Genomic DNA, 26,087 nt, shown 5'->3' with positions numbered 1-26,087 from the left:
GAGCATAGCAAAAGGGAGCAGCAATGGAGCTGATAAAAATAGCAGCAACATTAGAAACACCCCAAAAACAACAATATTAAGGATTTTAGAAAAAGTGAGAGAGAGGATGTATCAAACTGTAGGCACATCAATTCTAAGGGTGAAACTAAACTTGGCAAAAAAAAATACATGCATTTTCTGGTTTGTTCCCACTGGGACCGAAACTGGAGAAAACGCACTTCGGAAAGAAAACAGCAGGCAAGTAGGGCACTCATTGGTTGGACTTTAGTTGTCATAGAAATGCAGTGGAAACTGTTAACCATTCATTTTAATTAACCAACTAAATTCAAACTGGACAAATCTTTCAGACTCAATGAGTGCAAGACAAAATGCCTTGACTTCATGTCTCTTTCTGGCAATGTTTAAGAAGGAGCTAATATGGGGAGATGAGCTGAAAACACGTGGGATTAGGATGACGTTCAACAGAGACATGACTCAGTTAAGGCTCAGGATTGAATGCTTAATATCCCTTGTTACCAAATATCCAGGAATGAAAGGCAGACGCAACAGTATCAGTTAATGATATATTTTTAAATGGAAAGGATTTGTGATCTGGTTTTGGGACTAAATCTTGAGTTAAAGAGAGGGGAAACTATTACATTCATTGAATCCCTACTATGTGGAAACAGGCCATTTGGCCCAACAAGTCCACATTGACCCTCCAAAGTGTATCCCACCCAGACGCATTCCCCAACCCTATTACTTCACATTTCCCCTGACTAATGTACCAAACCTACATATCCCTGAACACTATGAGCAATTTAGCATGGCCAATTCATCTAACCTGCACATTTTTGGACTGTGGGAGGAAACTGGAGCACCTGGAAGAAACCCATGCAGACAGGGGGAGAATGTGCAAACTCCACACAGACAATGCCCAAGACTGGAATCAAACCCAGGTCCCTGGCACTGAGGTAGCAGTGCAAACCACTGAGTCACCGCACTACCCAGCAAATTGGGGCCCCTTTTCAGGGACTCCATTTGTGCATGTTAATAAGGCTGGCATGTCGCCACTGCCTGCTGCCACTCAAACACAAAACTAACATCGAGGGCTCATACAGGATCATTTGATGAATTTTAAGAAGTGTCAAAAAATGAGGATTTAAATGAGCAAATGTGACAAACATGCAGATGAGATCTTGATATCAGGAATCCTTAAAGGTGGCATCAGGGTGATATAATAGTTATACTCATTTGTGGCCGGATTTTATGCAGGCCCACAACAAGATATGTTGTCCACAGTGAGATGCGATAATAAATATGGTGGGTAGCCCTTCACCATCCCCCTCCAACCCAAGGTCTATAATATAGTAAATGGGCAGATACTGAAGTCAGCAGGCTGCCTGCTAGTTTTATTTAATAATTAATGGCAGATTGAGCTTGTTACTAAGGCAGTTGATCCAAGTATTATTGGAAAGAAGGTGAGGGGAGGGGAAGCTGGACATGCATTAGGGGCACAACTGGATTACATGTAACCCCTCAAAGATGTTGCCCTCAATTTGTTTCTCCCTGCCTAGCTTCCAAAACCCACAACTTACTCCCCCAACCTCCCTCTCAAGACTGCCCAATTCCTCCCTGTCCAAGATTCTGGACTTGCCTCACCCCGGAATCTAAATCCCCTTGTTTACCCAACAGCACTCACTACCGATGCTAGCCAATCAGTGTGGTTAGCATCTCTTGGCAGCAGAACTTACTCCTATGAGAGGGTAGAAGTGATACTCTTGGCTGAATTATATCACTCGCTGAATTGTGTTGCCATGAAATGGTCTTGTAAAGCATCAGTTGGAGCAACATCAACTTGGAAGGGGGATTAAGCAATGTGTTCTTATAATGGGCAAAATAACAGAGCAGATTTTCAAATTGAGGCCTGGTAATAAAACTGCCCAGATTACAATCCTGTTTATGTCATTGTTGATTTGCAATGGCAGTTTTACACAGGGATGACAAGTTGAAAATCTGCTCAGAAATATAACTACACAGCTAACTTTGTGCACCATTACTTTCAACCCCAACCACTATCCTCATGTCATCTCGGTTTCATTTCCCACAAATTTGAATCTAAGCCCGGTGGTTACTAACCTCCTCCGAATGGAGGTTTTACCTTCTTTTGAAACCTTTATTTTGAACTGTCTACCTTATATTTGCTTTGTTCATGGGATGTCATCGTAATTTGAAAGGCTAACATTTGTTGTCCATTCTTAATTTCCTTTGTGAAGATGGTACTGAGCTGAATCTTGGAACTCCATGTGGTGCAGGTACAGCCACAGCACTGTTAAAGTGAAAGATTTTGACCTAGTAACAATGAAGGGGCAGCAATGTAGTTCCAAGTCAGGATGCTGTGTGACTTGGAGGAGAACTTTCAGATGGCTTAGTTTCTATGAATTAATTGTGACACAGGTCCTGGTTTTGGAAGGTGCTGTTAAAGGTAGCTTGGTAAGTTCCTGCAGTGGAAAGAATAAATGTTTAAAGTTGTGGAAGAAGTGGACTGTTTTATGATGGATAACGCTGAGTTTCTTGAGGATTATTGGAGCAGCACTCATCCAGACATGTGTAGGATATTGTACCACACTCCTGACTTGTGCCTTGTAGATAGTGGACAGGCTTCAGGGAGTCAGGAGCGGAGTTACTTGTTGCAGCATTCCTAGCCTCTGACCTGCTCTTGGAACCTTCGTGTTTATGTGGCAAGTCCAGTTTTTGGTCATTCGTAACCTCCACAATGTTGTTTTTGTGCATGGTAATGGCATTGAACATCAAGGGGAGATAGTTAGATTCTCTCTTGTTGGAACTGGTCATTGCCTAGAGCTTGTGTGAAGTGAATGTCACTCTCCTTAACCTTCACTGATGTAAAATTATGATTTTTACAAGACATTGCATTTGTATTGATTAACATGAAAATTGAAAAAAAGAAACAAAATAATCACATACAGAGGAACCGAGCCAATACAAGGAATAACTGTTTGTCAAACCTGGTTCTTCAATAACTGACAGAATCGATTTTCCATTTGACTCTTCGTGATAACGGAACCGAACAACACAGCCATTCTCGTCCTTATAGGTACAGATGACACCATCTGTAGTTTCTGTATCTTCAGAGAGATGGACAGGACAATAATCAAGTGTGATTGAATGAAATGGAAAGATAACCAAATTGGCCACCAATTCCTAATTGGCCATTGCAGCAGCGTACCACAATCACCTTCTGTTGTCCAGAACCAACCTGCAATAACTCCATAGAGGCCAATATCCCGTCACCCTTTATATACACATGGAGAAATCTTGACACTGATCTAGCTTCCTCTGAGTCAGGTCTCAGAGTGAACAGAACCTCTGACACTCCTATTTATATCTGTCAGCTAGGGCTCCCTGATTGGGGCTGTTAATCTAGTCCAATCAAGGAATCAATATTCCATGAGGTGCACCTGGCTGACCTCGTTACAATCACTTCACTGCACAATCCCCAAGTAACAATGCCCATAACAAACAAGTTAGACAAAGGAGAGCTAGTGGCCATTATCTTTTTGGATTTTCTGTAAGCCTTTGACAAAGTGCCACACAGGAAACTGCTAAGTTAGTGGAGGACACTGTGACTAGGGTGGATTTACTGGAGAACACGGTGGTTGGGGAAGGGTTTACTAGAGGACACTGACTGGAAAGGATTTACTGAAGGAGACTGTGCCTAAGGAGGGCTATTAGAGGTGAATGTGACTGGGGAGGGCATACTGGAAACAAAAACAAAAATTTCTAGAAAAGCTCTGCAGGTCTGGGAGCAGTGGTGAACCTATATCAGAGTTAATGTTTCAGGTCAACATTAACTCTGATTTCTCTTCAGAGGTGCTGCCAGACCTGCTGGGTTTCCCAGCAACTTTTGCTTTTGTTTCTGATTTGCAGCATCTGTAGTTTGTTCGGTTTTTATCGAGGATTTATTAGAGGACACTATTACTGGGCAAGAGTTTATTGGAGACAGTGAGGTCTGCAGATGCTGGAGATCAGAGCTGAGAGTGATTTGCTGGAAAAGTACAGCAGATCAGGCAGCATCCGAGAAGCAGGAAAATCGACATTTAGGGCCGGAGCCTTTCGTCAGGAATTTATTGGAATTTATTGGAGGAGACTGTGACTGGGAAGGGTTACTGGAGGACACTGTGACTGGGGGAGGGTTTACTGGAGGACACTGTGATCGGGTAAGGGTTTACTGGGTGACATTATGCCTTTAGGAAAGGTTTATTGGGTGATGCTGTTCCACCAGTGCTCTAGTCTGAGTGTGTAGGCAGGAATGCTAGTCATCTAACCTGACAGGTCACTTTGGAAACTTACCCAACGTCCTCACTCTTCGGATCTCATCCCTGCATACCTTGTCACACGTGCCGTTCTCCATCAATTTCCCAGTCTCAAACACTTTACACTCGACACAGCTCCTGCAAAAGAAGGAAGGAACGAGGTGCAAACAAAATTAAGACTTCTATGAAACTTTATTTGGTTTTGAAGCAAATTAATCTCAAATTTTTCTTCTCCTGGTCCTCACTAATGATGGCATTCATAAGATTTGACATCTGAGAATCAACAGGTTAAAGGACATTGCAAGCAAACCTATTCCTGTTTTGACCCATCAGTGTTCACTTTGAAATTTGTTTTCTCTTCAATTGAGCTTCTCAGTTAGTTTTTCTGGTTCTTTAGTTTTTTTTTTGTTCAATCTTCCTTCAAAGGAAGATTTGCATTTCTGAAGTGCTATTGCAATTTTAGGGCATTCCAAAGCAACTAAGTACTCCTGAAATGTCCAAATTGTTGTAATATAAGAAATAAGGCAGCTAGCGTGCTTATAGTAAATTCCCTCAAACAGTAAAGAGATCATAAGAGCATGCAAAGAAGGTGTAGCAGGAAAAGGCCTCAGAGTCTGCCATCCCAATTCATGAGGTCTTAGCTGATCTTTTTATAATCTCCATATTACCTTTCCATCTAGCCTCCCAATAACCTTTCACCTTCTCGCTCATCAAGAATCTATCAACCACTGCCTTAAAATATTTAAGTACTCTGAAGGAAGAGATTTCCAAAGGTCGGTAATCCAAGATGGAGGAGGTAATCCAAGATGGAGGATGGGAAAAATTTCTGGCTGTAACAGCTGCTCCTTTTTTGAGGTATTTTAGGTGCTGGAGGTGATTTCCTCAAATTCCAGGAGCAGCAATTACTGTTTTATATGTTGTTGCATTGTTTTGGAACTTTGGAAAAAAAAGTCAAAACAACAGTAGTTTTAAAAGGGAGAAGAACAGACAAAGGAAGCACATGGTGAGGACAGTGCAGGAGAGAGAAAGAGAGAGAATCTGCACAGTTACTACCTTTGCTGTTTTGAATTCATGTATCGCTGAATATCAGAGTGCATCTGGGAAAATTAACAAACAGTGAAATTCACAACTAATCTTGGAGGAACGTATTTGGGTGAAATTAAGTGGTAGAAGCTGGTACTATTTCAACATTTAAGAGGCATTTAGATGGGTATATGAATAGGAAGGGTTTGGAGGGATATGGGTCGGGTGCTGGTAGGTGGGACTAGATTGGGTTGGGATATCTGGTCACCATGGACGGGTTGGACCGAAGGATCTGTTTCCATGCTGTACAGCTCTATGACTCTCTGACTGCTTTAAATAGACAGTCACTTATTTTGAAACTGTGACTCTGTTGTAGATTTCCCTGTGCAACAGAACATACTCTCCACATCCACATGATCAAGACTCCTCCGAATATTGTACATTTTAAACAAGTGACCTCTTACTCTTCTTCATTCTGGATTAGTGGTGCTGGAAGAGCACAGCAGTTCAGGCAGCATCCGAGGAGCAGTAAAATCGACGTTTCGGACAAAAGCCCTTCATCAGGAATAAAGGCAGAGAGCCTGAAGGGTGGAGAGATAAGCTAGAGGAGGGTGGGGGTGGGGAGAAAGTAGCATAGAGTACAATAGGTGAGTGGGGGAGGGGATGAAGGTGATAGGTCAGGGAGGAGGCTGGAGTGGATAGGTGGAAAAGAAGTTAGGCAGGTAGATCAAGTCATGGGGACAGTGCTGAGCTGGAAGTTTGGAACTAGGGTGAGGTGGGGGAAGGGGAAATAAGGAAACTGTTGAAGTCCATATTGATGCCCTGGGGTTGAAGTGTTCCGAGGCGGAAGATGAGGCATTCTTCCTCCAAGCGTCTGGTGGTGAGGGAGCGGCGGTGAAGGAGGCCCAGGACCTCCATGTCCTCGGCAGAGTGGGAGGGGGAGTTAAAATGTTGGGCCACAGGGCAGTAGGTTGATTGATGCGGGTGTCCCGGAGATGTTCCCTAAAGCGCTCTGCTAGGAGGCGTCCAATCTCCCCAATGTAGAGGAGACCGCATCGGGAGCAACGGATACAATAAATGACATTAGTGGATGTGCAGATAAAACTTTGATGGATGTGGAAGGCTCCTTTAGGGCCTTGGATGGAGGTGAGGGAGGAGGTGTGGGCGCAGGGTTTGCAATTCCTGCGGTGGCAGGGGAAGGTTCCAGGATGGGAGGGTGGGTTGGAGGGGGGCATGGACCTGACCAGGTAGTCACGGAGGGAAGGTCTTCGTGGAAGGCGGAAAGTGGTGGGGAGGGAAATATATCCCTGGTGGTGGGGTCTTTTTGGAGGTGGCGGAAATATTGGCAGATGATTTGGTTTATGCGAAGGTTGGTAGAGTGGAAGGTGAGCACCAGGGGCATTCTGTCCTTGTTACGGTTGGAGGGGTGGGGTCTGAGGGCGGAGGTGCAGGATGTGGACGAGATGCATTGGAGGGCATCTTTAACCACGTGGGAAGGGAAATTGCGGTCTCTAAAGAAGGAGGCCATCTGGTGTGTTCTGTGGTGGAACTGGTCCTCCTGGGAGCTGATATGGCAGAGGCGGAGGAATTGGGAATACGGGATGGCATTTTTGCAAGAGGTAGGATGGGAAGAGGTGTAATCCAGGTAGCTGTGGGAGTCGGTGGGTTTGTAAAAAATGTCAGTGCCAAGTCAGTCATCACTAATGGAGATGGAGAGGTCCAGGAAGGGGGGGGGAGGTGTCAGAGATGGTCCAGGCAAATTTAAGGTCAGGGTGGAATGTATTGGTGAAGTTGATGAATTGCTCAACCTCCTCGAGGGAGCACAAGGTGGCACCAATGCAGTCATCAATGTAGCGGAGGAAGAGGTGGGGAGTGGTGCCGGTGTAATTATGGAAGATCGACTGTTCTACGTAGCCAACAAAGAGCTAGGCATAGCTGGGGCCCATACGTGTGCCCATGGCTACCCCTTTGGTCTGAAGGAAGTGGGTGGATTTGAAGGAGAAATTGTTAAGGGTGAGGACCAGTTCGGCCAAACGAATGAGAGTGTCGGTGGAAGGGTACTGTTGGGGACGTCGGGAGAGGAAAAAATGGAGGGCTTGGAGGCCCTGGTCATGGCGGATGGAGGTGTAGAGGGATTGGATATCCATGGTGAAGATGAGGCGTTGGGGGCCGGGGAAACCAAAGTCTTGGAGGAGGTGGAGGGCGTCGGTGGTGTCTCGAACGTATGTGGGGACTTCCTGGACTAGGGGGGATAGGACAGTGTCGTGATAGGTAGAAATGAGTTCAGTGGGGCAGGAACATGCTGAGACAATGGGTCGGCCAGGGTGGTCAGGCTTGTGGTTCTTGGGAAGGAGGTAGAACCGGGCTGTGCGGGGTTCCCGGACTATGAGGTTGGAAGCTGTGGGTGGGAGACCTCCTGAGGTGATGAGGTTCTGTATGGTCTGGGAGATGATGGTTTGGTGATGGGGGGTGGGGTCATTGTCGAGGGGGCGGTAGGAAGAGGTGACCTCGAGTTGGCGTTTGACTTCAGCGGCGTAGAGGTCAGTGCGCCAGACTACCACTGCGCCCTCTTTATCTGCTGGCTTGATGGTGAGGTTGGGATTGGAGCAGAGGGATTGGAGGGCTGCGCGTTGTGAGGGTGAGAGGTTGGAGTGGGGGAGGGGGGTTGACAGGTTGCGGTGGTTAATGTCCCGGCGGCAGTTGGAAATGAAGAGGTCGAGGGCAGGTAATAGGCCAGTGCGGGGTGTCCAGGTGGATGCAGTGTGTTGGAGGTGGGTGAAGGGATCCTCAGAAGGTGGGCGGGAATCCTGATTGTGAAAGTAAGCTCGGAGGCGGAGGCGTCGGAAGAATTGTTCGATGTCACGGCGTGTATTAAATTCATTGATGCGGGGATGAAGGTGAGTCCTTTGCTGAGGACTGATCGTTCGTCCTCAGTGAGGGGGAGGTCTGGAGGGATGGTGAAAACTCGGCAGGGCTCTTACTCTTCTTCACCCCATTAAGTGTGAGCCTAGCCTATCCAATTTTTCCACATTAGACAGCTCATCGATTCCAGGTATTAGTCTGATAAACTGTTTCTAACATATTTACACTCTTCCTTAAATAAGGAGACCAATATTATACACAATACTTTAGATGTGGTCTCTCAGATGCCCTCAACATTAGCCAATTTGATTCAATATAATAATTACATCATTTATTTTAGTGTTGTTGACGAAACATAAATATGGGCTCAGGGCATCCTATTCCCCTTATTCTTCTTCAAACTAGTGGCATGAAATCTTTGACAAACACCAAAGAGGGCAAATACAGTTTCAATTTGGAGACAACCTCCCCTGACAAATGTAGCACTCTCTCGGTGTTGTGCAGGAAGTTTAGCTGAGATGTTGAGTTCAGGTTTCTGTAATGAGATTTAAACTTGTGGGCTCACAGATGAGTGTTACCACTTAGCCACAGCGAATAGAAGCCTCTGGATCAAATATCGTCCTTCCTTCTAATCACCCCAACCAAGATGGGCAAATTCCCCATTCTCCCCTTCAGGATGAACTCAGAGTGTGAATGGCAGTCAAGCCTGTAATTGGAAAGTGGAATGCAGTGGAATATGGAGAAACTGCACCAATTTCACTGCCTTTCGTCCAAGCTGCTTGATGAGCTGTGGGAGTGATGGGGAAATCTGGACTCACCTTTTGAAGGAGCAGGCATCTGGGCAGGTGGGACATTTCTCACATTGGTCTCCGAATGCTCCACCAGTGCAAACACACTTCCCACATTCGCAGTGACCTCGCCCATTGCAGATCAGCCCGAAAGCGGGCACACAGTTGTCAGTCTTGATGGTGCAGTTGCAGTATCTGTCGGTCCAATCTGGGAAACACTTGCACTCTCCGCACTCACACCTGCCGTTCCCTGTGGTGAATGAAGAATGACAGTGAGGGTCAGAGCCACAGACATTGTAGAAGTAACATAGACTTTCAAAACGCATGTAATATGGTGGCACACAAAAGGTTCATGCACGGGGAAAGGGCTCATGGATTTTTCAAAATATGTATGCATCGATAGAGGATCGCTTAACACATTGGAAGCACAACGTTGTAGAATCATTGAGAGAGATTGATGATTGCGATCGTTCACTAACTCAGTTACGTTTGTCCCATGTGGGTACCAGGATGAAAGAAAATGAGAGAAGTGGGGTATTTCCCATCTAGCAAATCCCTTTTCTCTTTCTTTGATTTTCTCATCCTCTCCTGCAGTCTTGTTATATTCTCTTTTTTCAATTTCCTTAATTCTTTTGATCTTTTGTTTTCTCTCACATTCTCCTATTCTCCCTGGAGTCTTTTTCTTTCTCCCTCGTCCTTTTTGTTCTTGATCACTCCCTCCATCTTGTACTTTCTCTTTCAACAAATGGATTGTTGTAGACCACTTCCCATATTCTGTTTCCATGTACGCTTGGTGGTTTTTCTCCCACATCCTTTATATTATTGAAAGAGTGTGCGGATAAATTGAGCCAATCTCAATCTCAGGCTGTGACTTGCCAACTGCTGAAAGGATCGGTGTTGAGGCCTCAGCTACTCATAATTCATGTCAACAACTTCTAAATGTTGAGTTTGATGAATATTCTTACAATCAAGGAACACACAGCGTGCCATACAGGTGCAGCAAGCAATTCCTATTGGCCTTTATCTTTTTTTCTATTCAGGTTGAGGGCATCACTGGCTAGGTCAGCATTCATTGCCCATCCCTAATTGCCCAGAGGGCAATTAGGAATCAACCACATTACTGTGGGTCTGGAGTCACACATAGGGCAGACTAGGAAAGGATTCGAGTTTCCATCCCTAAGGGGCATTAGTGAACCATCATTAGACTCCTGATGCCAGATTTTTATTGAATTCAAATTCCACCATCTGCTGTGATGGGATTCAAACTCAGATCCCAGAATATTACCTGGTTCTCTGAATTAACAATCCAGCGACAATACCACTCGGCCATCACCTCCCCAATGCAATGCGATAATAGCACAAGAGCAAAGCAGTCTTGTTACAATTAAGCTGAGGTTTGGTGAGACCACACCTGGAATACTGTATGCAGTTTTGTGTGGTCTTTGTTCTGTATTTAAGGAAGAATGAATGCATTCAGTTGGAAGCAGTACAGACTGGTGCCTGGCCTGAGACATTTTCCAATGATGAGAGGCTGAAGAAATTGGACCTATATCTGGAGTTTAGAAGAATGGGAGGTGATCTTATTGAAGATCGAGATGGGCCTTGAAAATGCTCTCTCTGGCTGGGGAATACCGGAACTTGGAGGCATAGTCCCAGTATAAGCATCTGATCAGTTAGGACTGAAATGTGGAGAAATTACTTCACTCTAAGGATTGTGACAATTTGGAATTCTGTACCCCTAAAGGATTGTGGTTCTCCTTTGTTAAATATATTTAAAGCTGGTATAGACCAGATTTTTGATTTCATAGGGAATTGAGAGATGTAGGAATGGACACACATGTGGATTTGAAGCTCAAGGTCAGCCATGTTTGTACAGAGAAGTGGAGCAGGACCAAATTATACACTCCTGCTTCTATTTTTGACATTCCTTTGCTCTAATTGCCCACAAACAATGCTAATCTGGCACTCATCTTCCACACCCCATGGGCCACCACACTACACCCTATCCTCTTTCAATAATATAAAGGACATGCTGGAGAAAAAACACCAAATATAGGAGGAAACAGAGTATGGGAAGTGGCATAGAACAGTGCATTAGTTGGAAGAGAAAGAACAAGATGGAGGAAATAATCAAGGACGAAAAGGAAGAGAGAGAAAGAAAGAGACAGCAGGCAGAATGGGAACATGCGAGAAAACAAGGTCAAAAGAATTCTGGAATATGAAAAACGAGAGTGAATGAAGGAAAGAGAACAGGGAATTGCTAGATTAGAAATGACCAATACCTACTTCTCTCATGGGACCATATGGAACAAACATTACAGGGTTACGGATCAATCGCAGTCATCAATCTCTATCAATGAGTCTACAACAGACCTAATCATGAGGGAGGAATGTTTAGAACCAGCAGACCAAAGCCACAAACACAGTCACGACAGGACCACCTTACAAATTGTTCATATTCAGTATTGTTAAACTTTACTTTCCAGAATAAATTTACTTAAAGGAAAAGAGTAAAAGATAGATAGTAAGTCAGGCAGCATCCGAGGAGCAGGAAAATCAATGTTTCTCATGAAGGGCTTTTGCCCGAAACGTCGATTTTCCTGCTCCTCAGATGCTGCCTGACCAGCTGTGCTTTCCCAACACCACACTCTCGACTCTAATCTCCAGCACCTGCAGTCCTCATTTTCGCCTGAATAATAGAGAGGCCATTCATAGCCATTCTTCAATATCCCATTTAAACTAATATTCTGTTCTAATATACATAGTTAAAAGGTGTCTTATTTCTCTTATTGTTCACTTGCTTGTATATAGCTATGCAGGGTTGCATATGGGGGTCGGTTAGCTCATTTAGCTGGTGTGAAATGTAAGTAATACCAAGTGTGCAGGTTCAATTTTTATACTGACTAAGGTTAACATGAAGGACCGTGCTGTATGACTCTCCTTCTCAATCTCTCCCCTAATCTGAGGCATGGTGATCTCAATTTAAACCCCCATCAGTTATTTCTCTCTAATGAGAGAGCAGCTGTATGGTCTCCTGGGACTATGTTGACTATGCATGACCTGTGGACAACCCTGTGAGCTGTCAACCCACCCTCCTTCCTAATCTAAGAATGTAGTATGATTTGCAACTTATTTAACTTGGGTGTTGCTAACTCTTAACAGTTGTCAGACTGTGGGTATGTTCTCTGGGTTTGGGGAAATGGGCTGTGTCTCCATGAAAAGGAAGTGTACACTCAGTAGTGGGTGAATCATAACCTATTGAGTAAACAAAAAGATGGTTTCAACGAGTTAGGCAACTGGGTTAACCAAACAAAAACAGGAAATTCAATATTAGTTGGCTTTTCTGGCCTGCAACCTTTGCTTTTCTTGTCCTTTTATTCTGTTCAGTTTCCATAAAACTTACCTTTCCTATCCAGTTCTGATTGCAATCTCTACCCAAAACATTGACTGGCTTCTCAACTCCTCCCCTCTTTTTCCCAAGCCTTTTTCTTCCTTGCCCCTCATTTGCCCACCTGCTTTTCATTCCTCTCCAGATTCTTGTCTGAAAAACAGCTATTATTGTTCAGAATATTCTGTTTCAGGTTTTTTGGAGTGAATTTCTAATTGTCACAGGCACTTATTAATTGGATGGGCACCATCAGATAATGGGCTTGAAATGTCTTGCCATATACTTTGGGTCTCTTTACTAATTAAAATGGCCCTTTAGTACTGTTTGGGAATGCAAGCCAATGGACTCTGGATAGGTACAGGACAGGACTGGACCTGGGTGTCTTCAAATCCCCTAAGTTTTGAAATTTAGGCTGTGAGAGAACAAGCTGGAACTTTTATTTCCATAACTCTCATGACGACAAGCTAGACAGATCTAGACAGTGCTCTGCAAGCATCACGAGACATCATTAGTGCATAAAATAATGATGTCATTTCTGAATTAGATTGATGTTTCTGTTGATTTTGTTTGATTAATATCAATGTAAGGTAAATAGTTCTGAGAAAATTATTGTGGTGAATTTATAACATTTCTAAAAATTGAAATAAATGTATTCTCTTGCAGTATTATTATTTGATATAATTTTTATATATTTGCATGTCCAGTATTGGTTAATAATTTACTTACATTTTGTAGCAAATTTTATAAATTGTTAGCATTTAGTGCTGAAAAATCAGTGTAGTATTTACAGTTTCCATAAATTCGGTCAAGAAAGAACTGGAATTAATAATCCAGAGGAGAAAGTGAGGACTGCAGATGCATGAGGGGAGAATGCTGAGGTTTTCCTGATGCTGGGAGTTTTCCTGATGAAGGGCTCTTGCCCAAAATGTCAATTCTCCTGCTCCTCGGATGCTGCCTGACCTGCTGTGCTTTTCCAGCACCACACTCTCAATATTAATACTCCAGCGGCCCAGGTTAATGTTCTGGGGGAAGTGAATCCAAATCCCATGTAGCAGCTGGTAAATTGAAGTCAGTCATCTTGACTTAAAAGTTAGGCTCAGTTATGGTGACAATTATTGTCAACTGTTGTAAAAACCCATTTTGTTTGCTAATGTCCTTTAGTGATGGACATTGCTGCTATCCTCAGAAGTTCTGAAGAGAGTCATATTAGACTCAAAATGTTAACTCTATTTCTCTCTCCATAGATACTGCCAGACCTACTGAGTTTCTCCAGTTATTTTTTGTTTTTTGTTTGTCTTGGTATACCTTAAATGTGACTCAAGAGCCACAACGTGGTTGGCTCTTCCTAGTTGTGTTGAAGTGTTGAAGTTGACCATATGGTCGGCATTCTGCCATGGACACTGTACTGCTCTCTGAAATGACTAAGGCAAACTTAGTTCAAGGGCTATTACAGGTTGCTGACAAATGCTGACCTCAACAGTGAGGCCAATATCTCATGAAAAAAATAAAGAGAAAGAGAGGTACAATAGAGTCATAGACTCCTACAGCACGGAGGCAGGCCCTTTGGCTCAAGCTGGTACCCATTAATACTAATGAGTTATTTTGTGGCAGCTCATGTGAGTGGGCCAAGAGATGGTCTGAATTGGCCTTTTGCCCTGTTTTACGGGCAAAAATGTTTGAGAATCAATATCTTAATTTTAGCATTTAAAATAATTTTTTAAAAATTGAGTAACTCTTGTGGCAGAGTGCAGTACGAGGGGCTACTATCTTAAAATTATAGCCAATTTACTCAGGAGGGAAAAGAGGACACACCTTTTCACACAAAGGGTTTTGAAAATTTGGAACTCCTCTGCCAAAGAAGGTTGTAGACACGGTGGGGTTAATTGAACTATTAAAATAGAGATAGACAGATTTCTTTAAGCGATTGGTATTAAGAACAAAGGAGGGTTGAGGTACAGATCAGTTACAGTCTGGCTGAATAGTGGAACAGGCCCAAGGGGCAGAATAGCCTTATCTCTTGCTATGATGGCATTAAGAAATAGAACAGGAGATAAAGAGAAGGCCACTCAGCCCCTCAAGTCTTTTCTGTCGTTGAAAAAAATCTTAACGATTTGATCACTGCACAACCACATTCATTACTGTGCTATCTAACTCTATCTCTTTTAAGACCATTCCAAAGACACAGTACTCTCTAATAAAGAAAATTCTCTTCACCTTTGTCTTAAAATTGGCAAACTTGTATTTTGAAAGTGTAATCCCATACTCCTTCAAGAGGAATCATCCTCTCCACCTCTATCCTGCCAAAATCACTCAGGACTTTTTATATTTCAATCATGTCACTTTTCCTTTTCCAAACTTCAGAAGATACAAGCCCAGCTTGTAGGATATGGCACTTATACAGGTACTGAAATCTGGATTCCTAGTGACATGGTAGCTCAGTGGTTGGCACTGCTGCCTTGCAGTGCCATGGACCCAGGTTCAATTCCAGCCTCTATCTGTGAGGCGTTTGTACATTCTCCCAGTGTCTGCATGGGTTTCCTCCCACAATCCAAAGATGTGCAGTTTAGGTGAATTGGCCTTGCTAAATTTCCCATAGTATTCAGGGATGTATTAGTTAGAGGAATTGAGTAGGGGAATGGATTTAGGAGGGATACTCTTCAGACGGTCGGTGTGGACTTGTTGGGCTGAAGGGCCTGTTCCACACTATAGGGATTTGATTACACAAGCCCACCTGCCAAATCTGCACTTATTTTAATTTTTAAAAACTTTTTTCTATCTCCCACTTTGACAATAAACAACATAAGCACCATTGTGGTGCTTGTGCTATTATTTGCCTGGTCTAGCCTACACGTGGCTCAAGAACCACAATGAGGTTGACTTTTCTTACTCTTGTTGTAATATTGAAGTTGACCATGTGATCTGCAGTTGAGAGTGTGGTGCTGGAAAAGCACAGCAGGTCAGGCAGCATCCGAAGAGCAGAAGAATTGATGTTTTGGGCAAAAGCCTTTCATCAGGAATGAGGCTTGTGAATCAAGGGAGAGGGGAGATAAATGGGAGGTGGGGGGTAGGGCTGGGGGAAAGGTAGCTGAGAGTGCGATAGGTGGATGAAGGTGGGGTTAATGGTGATAGGTCAGAGCAGAGGGTGAAGCGGATAGGTGGGAAGGAGGATGGACAGGTAGGACAGATTATGAGGATGGTTCCAAGTTGGAAGGTTGGATCTGGGATAAGGTGGGGGGAAGGGAATGAGGAAACTGGTGAAATCGACATTGATTGGTTGGAGGGTCCCAAGGTGGAAGATGAGGTGTTCTTCCTCCAGACATCGGGTGGTTAGGGTTTGGTGATGGAGGAAGCCCAGCATGACCTTGGTGAAGTGGAAGGGAGAGTTGAAGTGTTCAGCAACAGGGTGGTGGGGTTGGTTGGTGTGGGTGTTCAGAGATGTTCTCTGAAGCTCTCTGCGAGTAGGCGTCCTGTCTTCCCAATGTACAGGAGACCACATCAGGAGCAATGGATACAGTAAATAACATGCGTGGAAGTGCAGGTAAAACTCTGGTGAATGTGGACGGCTCCTTTGGGACCTTGGATGGAGGTGAGGGGAGAGGTGTGGGCGCAGGTCTTGTAATTCCTGTGATGGTAGGGGAAGGTGCTGGGAAGGGAGGGTGGGTTGGTGGGGGAGTGGGGGGAGGGGCGGGAGCGGGCGTGGACCTGACAAAGGAGTCGCGGAAGGAATGGTCTTTACGGAACGCAGATTGGGGTGGGGAGAGAAATGTATCTATGGTGGTAGGATCCGTTTGTAGGTGGTGGAAATGGCAGAGGATGACGTATACGAAGGTTGATGGGGTGGAAGGTGAGGACCAGGAGGATTCTGTCCATGTGATCAACAGCCTGCTCCGGACACTGAACTGCTCTCTGAAATGGTTAAGGCAAGCACTCAGTTCAAGGGCGATTACTGGTCAGTGACCAAATGCTAACCTTGACAGTGACATTCACATCTCATAAACAAATAGAGAGACAGAGGTACCCATTAATACTAATGAGTTATTTTAGTGGTAGCTCATGTTAGCAGACTAAGAGATGGTTTGTCGTGGCCTTTGGCCCTGCCTGAGTGTTTTACTGCCATAAATGTTTGAGAATCTTCACTTCTTCTCCAGAATTGGAGCTCAATTTGTTTTTTATGTAGAATTTACAGTGCAAACAGGCTCACACCAATTGCTCTGTGCGGATGTTTATGCTTCTCAAGAATATTTCTCTTCCATTTTTGATCGAGCATCACCATCTGTTATTCAACTTCCCTTTATACCAAATGGGTTGATATTCTGCTTCACTCTGTTCTCACAAATATGTGTGTTCCTCAATCCTGATAGGGTGGAATGACTAAACAGAGGAGAAAAAGCACACAACCCACAGAGTTTAAAAAAAGAACTCTAAAAATAGCACTGGCTAAATTTTATTTTGTAAGTCACAATGTGTTAAATGTTGATTCATCTTCCAAGAATTTTAGGCTGGAATTGCCTCCAGCCAATAGATATACTGGGGTTGTGGCATGATAGGGATGGTTCACTTCAGGGAAATTCTCATTTTTCTAATTCATTTTGATGCCAGATATTTGGTACTGGATAAACAGAACATCAATGGGTAGACTTTGCAGAGTCTGTGCCAACTGTAGATGAATTAATTCTCAGGCCAGTCCGAATGCCTGCTCCATTAAAGTTACTCTCCTCCCATATGACATATTGTGGAGAAGGCTGGAGACCTAATTTTATGAATGAGGATGTTACAATGACTATACAAATCTTTTGATCAGTACAGCATCTATCAACATATCAGGCTGTACTTGGACATACAGGTTTGTCTCATGCACATATTTTTGCTATGTACAGATGTCAAAATCCTGGAACTTTAGTCTGGTCCATTGGACTGCAGTGGTTCATAAAGTAACTCACCACCACAATCTCAAGGGCAACTATGGATGGGTAACCACATGTTGGCTGAGCCAGCAATGCCAACATCCCGTGGAAGAATAAAGAAAAAAAATGAAGCACATAATCTCTCCTCAAAGGGGCACACTTCATTTTTGAAAGGCTTAGGATCCCTGACTTCAAATGTGGTTCTAACAAAATAAAAGCAAAGTATGATGGATGCTGGAGAGCAGGAATAAACCCAGAAAATGCTGGGGAATTTCAGCTAGGTCTGGCAGGATCTGTGGAGAGAGAAATAGAGTTAACCCTTCGAGTTTGAAGAAAAGTCATACCAGATTCTGTCAAATTTGCTGAGCTTCTCCAAAACATTCTGGGTCACTTAGATCATGGTAATATCACCTGCTGTTTTCTTGGTCCAATTGTTTAAGAGGAACATCCAGTTGAGATTTACTAGAGTGATGTCAGGGGTGAGAGGCTATAACTATGTGGAAAGAGTAGAGGAAGTTTGATTGTTCTCTTGTAAGCAGCAGCATTTAAGGGAAGATTTGATTGGGCCGGTGGTGTTTAAAATCTCGTAGGCTTTGGATAGACTAAATAAAGAGGAATTGGCTGACAGGTCAGTAACCAGAGATCATAGATTAAAGGTAATAGATGAAAGGACCAAGAAGACATGAGGAAAAGAAAAGGTGTCAATTTGGAACCTGATAGCATGTTGGAAACAGATTCAATCATGACCTTCAAGAGGGAATTGGATTTACACTTGAAGGAGAGTAGGACTAAGTGCTTGCTCTTTGGAAGAGCTGGTACCAATCTGAATGGTTTTTTTGAAACATACTCCCCAGATGTGGGAAATGTGGCTTGGCGTTTGTTGTGATGGTTGGCTGCCTCCCAAAATCACTACAGTCTATTTGTTGTAGACAGACTTACAATGTTGTTAGGGAGACAGCTCCAGGGTTCTGACCCAGCGACAATGAAATCAGGATGAAATGTGGTTTGGAAAGGGACCTGCAAGTGATAGTGTTCGCATGTATCTGCTATCCTCGTCCTTCTTGTCCTTATGTAGTGGTTGTGGGTTTGGAAGGTGCTGTCTCTTGTTGGAGATGTGTTTTGCCTGGCACTTGTGCAGACCAAGTGTTACTTGCCACTTGTCAGCCCAAAACTGGATATTGTACAGATCTTGCTGCATTTGGACATGGACTAATTCAGTAACTGAGATGTTACAAACATTGCTGAACATTGTGCAATCATCAACGAACATTCCCATTTCTGGCTAGTAATGGAGCAGCTGAAGACACTGAGGAACACCTGCAGAGTGGAGATAACTGACCTCCAGCAACCACAGCCATCTTCCTTTGTGCCAGGGTGTGACTCTCTGTTGTACTGTTCTATGATATATCTCTTCGTGAACCAAATTAAGGGGTCAATCACAAAATGAGGAATATGTATAGTCCTGGCATAGGATTTCTGAGTACCAGATTGTAAATGGTGAACTTGGGTTCTGAGCTTCAATAGTCAGGTGTTTCAACTTTGAATCACATTGATCCTAAAGAGACCATCCTCACTTCTTTCTGAAGGAGAATGGTACAGAGAGTGATCTGAGTCATCAGTTGTTGTTGGGCTAACCTGCAATATTGGGTTTTCTTCAATAGATGGACTGCAGTAGTTCAAGAAAATAACTCACCACTGTATTCCCAATTGAGCATGGGCAATAAATGCTGGTCTAGTTATCAGTGCTCAAATTCCACATAAGAATAACTTTTAACAATATTTTACAGGTGGACATTGGATGAGTATTTTGAATGGAAAGTTGCTCCTGAGAATTTCTTTTCTCTTTGAATTTAGATAGTTGGGTTAAATGACAACATCTCAAAAATGAATGAGGGCTCTAACCCAGAATGTGGGAAACATGGAGCTCAGTCAAGATCTGAATGGGATCTTTACCAGGAATTTCTTTGGTTTGACCTGGGTTCCGGTATGGTTACTGGGGTTTTTGGGGGCAAAGTTGTACCTCCATTCTGATGGGGTCAGAGGAACAAATGGAGGCTGTGTACCTGACATCTAAAAACTGGATGCTTCCTGAAAGTATGAGCTTCAAAAGTTAAACCAACATGATTTGCTTATGTCTTTAAGGATGGGGCACTGTAGTTTGCTGAATATTGTGAAACTCTACAATAAATGGCTAACTGCAGGATATCAGAAATTTGAAATCTAAACAGAAATTGCTGGAGGAACTCAGCGGTTTTGAAGAAAGATCATTGGACTCGAAAAGTTAAATCTGTTTCTGTCTCCACAGATGTTGCCAGACCTGCTGAGATTCTCCAGTAATTTCTGTCTCTGATTGTGAAACACTAATTGTTTGTGGTCCATAACTAACGTCATTTGATATGGAAGGTTAAGCTTTCGTGTTGTTCGTGGTATCAAATGGGGCAATATCAATAATTCCATTGTGAGGTGTGTAACTTGTTTCATTATACTCTGGCCAGATGTAATGTTCCAGCTCAGTAGGAATGACAATTAGAAAGGTGTTTACAGCTCGATCTGATGCTGTATCTTTCTACACACCACTGAAATTGTTTTGAAGTTATATTTCTATGGGAATTGTAATATTTCCAAATCAAGGGTAGATCTTTCTTAAAGACCATATGTTTTTGAGTCATTCTATGTTCAGTCTTGATCAGAATGACAGGCTCAAAAAGTAATTCACCCACGGATGAAATATTGCTAACTTAGCAAAGCCTGGTTACATATGCATTGAGCATCTACTTACTGTACCTGAGATGCTGCAACATTGCAATGGAAGAGGTGTTGACCGGAAAGGATTGCACAAAATATTAGCATTGGGACTACAGTAGTCCATTGCAGTTTGGTGTCAATATATTACAACAGACATACAGCAATGAAAGAGGCCATTCGGTCCAACTAACCTATGCTGGTGTTTATACTCCACCTGAGCCTTTTCATATTTATCTTCATGTAAATCTACTATAGTAACCTTCCATTCCTTTCTTCAGAGAGTTTCTAGATTCCCCTCGAATGTATCTATACTATTCCCTTCAGTGATTCCCCCCCCCCCCCCCCCCTCCCCCGCTTGCACTGTGATGTTCTCTTGGGCAAAGAAGTTTTTTTGAATATCCTCATCAGTTTGTTGGAGACAAAAACCAAAATTGCTGGAAAATCTCAGTAGATTTGGCAGCATCTGTGAAGAGAAATCAAAGTTAATTTTTCAGGTCTTGAGGATGGGTCACCAGACCCAAAACTTTTTGACTTCTCTTCACAGAAGCTGCTAGGCCTGCTGAGCTTTTCCAGCAATTTCTGTTTTTGTTTGTGATTCACAGCATCCACAATTCTTTTGGAGTTTGCTGGGGCTTTGTAATGTAGAGTGAGACCAACAGTGTGGATTCAATTCCCACACCAGCTGAGGTTATCATGATCATTCTCAATCTCATTCTCAATCTTTCCCCTCGCCTGAGATGTGGTGACCCTCTGATTAAATCCACCTCTAATCATCTCTCTGTAATGAGTGAGGCCCCTTCTGGAGGACTATCTCATGCTAACATCCTCTAATTGTACTTTCCCCACAAGATGAAACACTGGCTCTGGATGCACTCTAAAATGATGTAAGCTTTTGATATTAGGTCACCGCTCTGCCTTGTTTTCACAAAAGAGCAGAATTTTAACCTGCCAATCTTTTCCTGATAATGTAAAGTCTTGCAAGTTTTCTCTGTACAATGCAAGTTGGGGTAAGACATTATCTTGTGACAAGGGCAACAGCCATAGTGTCCAGTACAGGAACTGAACCTGTGATCTTGGTAATATTTAACAGCTCAGAAAGAATCTTTGGGATAAGTCCATGAGGGACAACAAGATTAGTCAGTTAGGTAGCTCCAGGAAGGAGTGAAGAATGGAAAGCAATTAGCAGATACAGAATTTTGAGCACGTAATTTCCTGTTCTGGTATTTCCTAAGCATTTATAATTTAGATGTGTTAAAGTCTACAACAGCTAGTCATGATGTTAGACCGGAGCAACAAAAACTGTTTTCTTAACAAATATCAAGATCTTAGGGAGCTGATTGTACTGAAAAAGTTGTTTAATTGGAAGCAACACAAGGAACAGAGGGTGTTGAGATGAGCAGAGGGACGTAGGCCTGAATATGGGTGGCTTAGTTAATTTGACAGACAACATTTTCTCTGTCACGTTATGTAAAGGTTGTGGCTTGTGTGAAAAATACCTTCTGGGCAAACATTTTGGTTTATTGCTCAATGTAAGAACACAGATTGTGATGAGATGAAGCATCACATCATGAGGAAATGATAACATGACAAAGTGGAAGACAAAAAGAAAGCAGAGCCAGCCGTCTGCTCAAACATTCAATGAGATCATAGCCGATCGGTACCTCAGCTTTACTCAGCTACCTTTGTCCTTTATTTGATAACACCCTTACCCGACCGGAGATCTATCAATCTCAGTCTTCAAAGTTCCAATTATACCATCACTTTTTGAAGGAGAGTTCTGCATTTCCACCACCTTTTGTGCCAACAGGAGCTTTCAGTTATTGGTCCTCTTTGATCTACCTCTACCTTTAAGCTTTTTCTTGATTCCTCAGTTGTTTTTTTCTTTCTCTGATGTAATGCAGCAGTTCATGAAAGCAGCTCATCTCTGCCTTCTTAATAAGAATTAGGGATGAGCAATAAATGCTGGCCCAGGCAGCGATGCCCGTATCCCATGAATAAATACATTTTCAAAAAGGCACCTTTCTGGCACTGCTTGTGAGTTGATGATTGACAGTGTGCTCTCTCCCTAAATTCCACTTCAGGTCTTCCTCAAAATCTGACTGGCTGCAGATTAAAAAGATTCAAGTGAAACTCTGTCGTTACACCGAGCAGGTTGTCTGCATTTCCATCTTCCCCCAGCTTTTATAAATATCTGGGGCCTGCCTGATTCATGCCATTGAGCTTGTCTTATGATAAGCCTGAATAAAACCAGAATGAAATAAACACAGGGGATGAATGGTGTTTCAACTAAAATTCAACTATTTGCAATCGTCTCATTTGAAGATGGCTACAGCTGTTAAACCTGTGTAAAATTAGTGATCAAACATGTCAGACCAAATAAATAAAATGGAAACAAAAACTGAAATTGCTGGAAAAGCTTAGCAGGTCTGGCAGCATCTGTGGATAGAAATCAGAGTTAATATTTTGGGTGCAGTGACCCTTCCTCAAAAAATGGAATTCATTTATAAAGCCCTTTTCATGACCACTGGATCTTCCAAAAGACTTTACAACCAACTAAGTGCTCACAGAATTATAGCATTGTTAGGGTCTAGAAAGAGGCCATTGAGCTCATTCTGTCAGTAGTGGATCTCTAAATAAACATTTCTCTCTTTATCAGTCTCCTGTGTTCACCCAGTACTTCTGCACACTTTTCCTTTACAGATAACAGTTTAATTCCCTAATGAATATTTTCAACTGAATCTGCCTCCATCACACTCCCTGGTATTCCAAGTCTGGCCACTTGTTTTTGTTCCTTTTGCCAATTACTTTCAATCTGTTGTCTCTCATTCTCGGTGTGGTCATGAATAAGGAACAGTTTTTCACTATTTGCTCTACACAGACAGATCTTGAATACCTCTATCAAATCTCCCTTCAGCCTATGTTTCTGGAAGGAGAACCAATCTAACTTCCCCAGTCTTATCTTCAGAATGGTTGTAATGGAATAATGTATAAATTGTGGCATGCAATTTGCATGCAGCAAGATGATTTTAAGATAATACTTATTTAAGCCCTGTTTCGAGAATTTGACTCCAAATCACTAATTTATAATTACTGATAAATGTCCTGAGGTGACTTAACTGGATGGACATTGAAAGGATGTTTCCTCTTATGGGTGAATATAGAACTAGGGGTCAAAGGTTAAGAATAAGGTTTAAAAACAGAGATAAGGAAAAAAACATCTCAGAGGGTTGTGAATCTTTGGAATTTCCTTCTTCAAAAGGCAGTGGATGCTGAATCTTTAAATATTTTTAAGGCAGTGGTATATAGGTTCTTGATTATCCAGAGGGTAGGGGAAAGATTAATTGGGCTGATTCAGGAATGTAGAGTTGAGGTGATAATCAGATCAGCCACAATCTTATTGAATGGCAGAGGAGACTCAAAGGCCAAGAAGCTTACTCTTGTACATGTTTGACTTTGTACATGTTTGAGCCAAAGTCTTTGTGAGGATGTATCAAATAAAGGAATCCTGTGGGAATCCAGGGGAGGTAGTGACAGGCGCCTCTTACTCGCTGGTGATGGACAAGTGTTGAGACTATTGATCGACATTTTCAAGTAGTAGTGGATTTTGCAACTCACCTGAGCACAGTTTGCCCTTGAAGCGTCCACAAGAAAAGTCATCGCATTCACAGAACTTGCCGGATATGATCCCAAAGTCACTGTTGTGGCAGACGCACTGTCCACAGAAGCAATCCCCCCGGTTACTGCAAATGGGCCCGCCTCCCTCTGGGGTGCAGGAGGCCTCTTCAGTCACTGAGAAATCACTGTCTGTGCACTCACAGGATGGTCCAAGGCGGCCTGGGAGACACTTGCACACTCCACACTCGTAGGTCCCATTGCCATTAGAGCACCGAGTGCTGTTTTCTACAGCGTCTTTCTCACACTCACAGTCACAGTTGAAATCGACTGTCACCTCCAGGGAATCCCTAAACAGAATGGGTTTCACCGTAAAGGTCTTCACTTTTTCACCGACTGGGCACTCCCTGGCTTCCAATTTCACCGTGAAATTAACCTGCGGACAAGGAAAGAATTTCTATTTTTACAAAGCTAAAGATACTTTGAAGTGCTGTACATCTTCCTTAAAACACTGTCACTGCAATAAGAAAGGTAAATTTGGTAATCAACTTACGCCATTATTCCACCAACGACAAGTTGAATGACCAGAATGATCTTTGGTGGAGTGGATTCAAGGAAGAATGTTGGCCAGGTCATAGGAAGAGTACAAGTTTTAAAGTCTATCTGAATTCATTGTGTCATAATTCATAGGCCACTATTACTCCATATGTAATAATTATTGCACTTGGGTTGATGTTGATAGCTAATAAAGGGCTGCTGTCTCAATACAGAGAGATGACTGGCAGCAGTTTAAACTGAGGGTCACTATACCTCAGCTAAGAGGAGAGGTTGACAATAAGTGTCTTATATGGAGTTTGAACGTGTGCTGTGGGCATCAGTCTGTGTATTAGCTGTCATTATTTGACTCATACTTTGGGGGAAACACCAATCTGACAAGATCATTTTGACACAATCACAAAGAATGCTGCAGAAACTCAGCAGGTCTGGTAGCATCTGTGGAGAGAAAAGCATTTTGTACCTGGTATGACTCTTCTTCCGAACTTCTGACCTCAGTGCTGAGTTCGTACAGACACCAATTTCACTAGAACAAGGGTCACATCCCACACTGTAGGTGTTACAATTTTTAGAGAAGGCATAAAAGCTCATGAAGGGTGGATACGGTTTGTGGAACTGTCAAACTATCATGTTACTTAAATCTGGATAAAAGCAAATTACTGTGGATGCTGGAATCTGAAACCAAAAGAGAAATGCTGGAAAATCTCAGCAGGTCTGGCAGCATCTGTAAGGAGAGAAAAGAGCTGACGTTTCGAGTCTAACTGACCCTTTATCAAAGGGTCAGTTAGACTCGAAACGTCAGCTCTTTTCTCTCCTTACAGATGCACCCAGACCTACTGAGATTTTCCAGCATTTCTCTTTTGGTATGTTATTTAAATCCCCTGCCCTTTAAAAATCGAACAACATCTGCCTGTGTCTACAAATTGAAATAACTGCTTATGGTTTGAGCAGACGTTTATAATAGAGCCCTGTCATTATAGCACTACTAATGCTTAACTGTTTCTGCAGTTTATGTGATAACTTATCATTAACGCAGTGAGAGGAATGTCATTAGAGTGGAAAGCAATAAACTCCTAGCCATGTCACCATCTCTCTGCACTGGTCTCTAATGCTAGTCCACAGGTAGTTCCTTGTATTCTTAGAAGAGCGAGGTACAATTGATTCTCTTCCCTTCCACAACAAGGATAGAGTCCATCTGGTCCTTGATCAAAGGGACTTGGTGCCTGATCAAGAACGTTGACGTCAAGAGTGATAGCCAACTCCTGCACTTGCTTCCAAATCCCTTGCACCCTCTCCTCATGATCTCTATCCCTGCAAGTCCAGCCTCCACAAAAACCACTTCCCTTTCTCCTGGATCCTTGAAATCTGGGTTTTCTCTCTCAGCCTCCTGCCAAGCACAGGTATTACCAGAATCTGATTGGTTAGAAGCTGCTATCAGGAGAGATTTTCACCTCTTGGGACCTAATTCCAGACAATGGTATAATGCTGCCCAACTGGCAGAACATCCAAAGGGTCTTTCTCAGCAGAGTTTGCAGCTGGTAGGCATGGCATTGCATTACAGGCATGGCATGGTCCATGCCAACAACAACAACAATCTCTGATATTCCTTCCCTATCCATCTTCATGTCTACCATCTTCTTCAGAAGATTTCTGAAATCCTACCTGACCATTCTTTCACTCATGTCTACCATCTCCAGTATAAAAATAGTTCTTGATTCCTTTAAGGGGATTCCTTTAGGAGTGGCACGGTGGCTCAGTAGTTAGAACTGCTGCCTCACAAAGCCAGGGACCTGGGCTCTATTCCAGCTTCGGGTGATTGTCTGTGTGGAGTTTGCACATCCTCCCTATGTCTATGCGGGTTTCCTCTGGGTGCTCCGGTTTTCTCCCGCAGTCCAGA

General features: G+C 43.0%; 1 protein-coding gene across 2 annotated transcripts in view; it reads right to left on the bottom strand.

The window, feature by feature from the left end:
- Positions 1-26,087, bottom strand: part of itgb3b (integrin beta 3b) — a 97,027-nt gene that overhangs the window by 7,028 nt on the left and 63,912 nt on the right. The window contains exons 10-13 of one of the 2 annotated variants that reach the window (XM_043675308.2): positions 23,639-24,071; positions 9,017-9,236; positions 4,351-4,451; positions 3,006-3,125 (exon numbers count right to left, since the gene is read on the bottom strand). In XM_043675308.2, coding sequence (XP_043531243.1) covers positions 3,006-3,125; positions 4,351-4,451; positions 9,017-9,236; positions 23,639-24,071 — 874 coding nt within the window. The remainder of the gene's footprint in view (positions 1-3,005; positions 3,126-4,350; positions 4,452-9,016; positions 9,237-23,638; positions 24,072-26,087) is intronic. The other variant, XM_043675309.2, reaches the window with a different exon arrangement.

The sequence above is a fragment of the Chiloscyllium plagiosum genome, unplaced genomic scaffold (assembly GCF_037043375.1).
Source record: "Chiloscyllium plagiosum isolate Xiang-an unplaced genomic scaffold, Cpla_swu_hap1 HiC_scaffold_32, whole genome shotgun sequence".
NCBI classification, from domain to species: domain Eukaryota; kingdom Metazoa; phylum Chordata; class Chondrichthyes; order Orectolobiformes; family Hemiscylliidae; genus Chiloscyllium; species Chiloscyllium plagiosum.
Note: the sequence above shows the minus strand (reverse complement) of the source record. Positions and strands in the feature narration are given on the sequence as shown.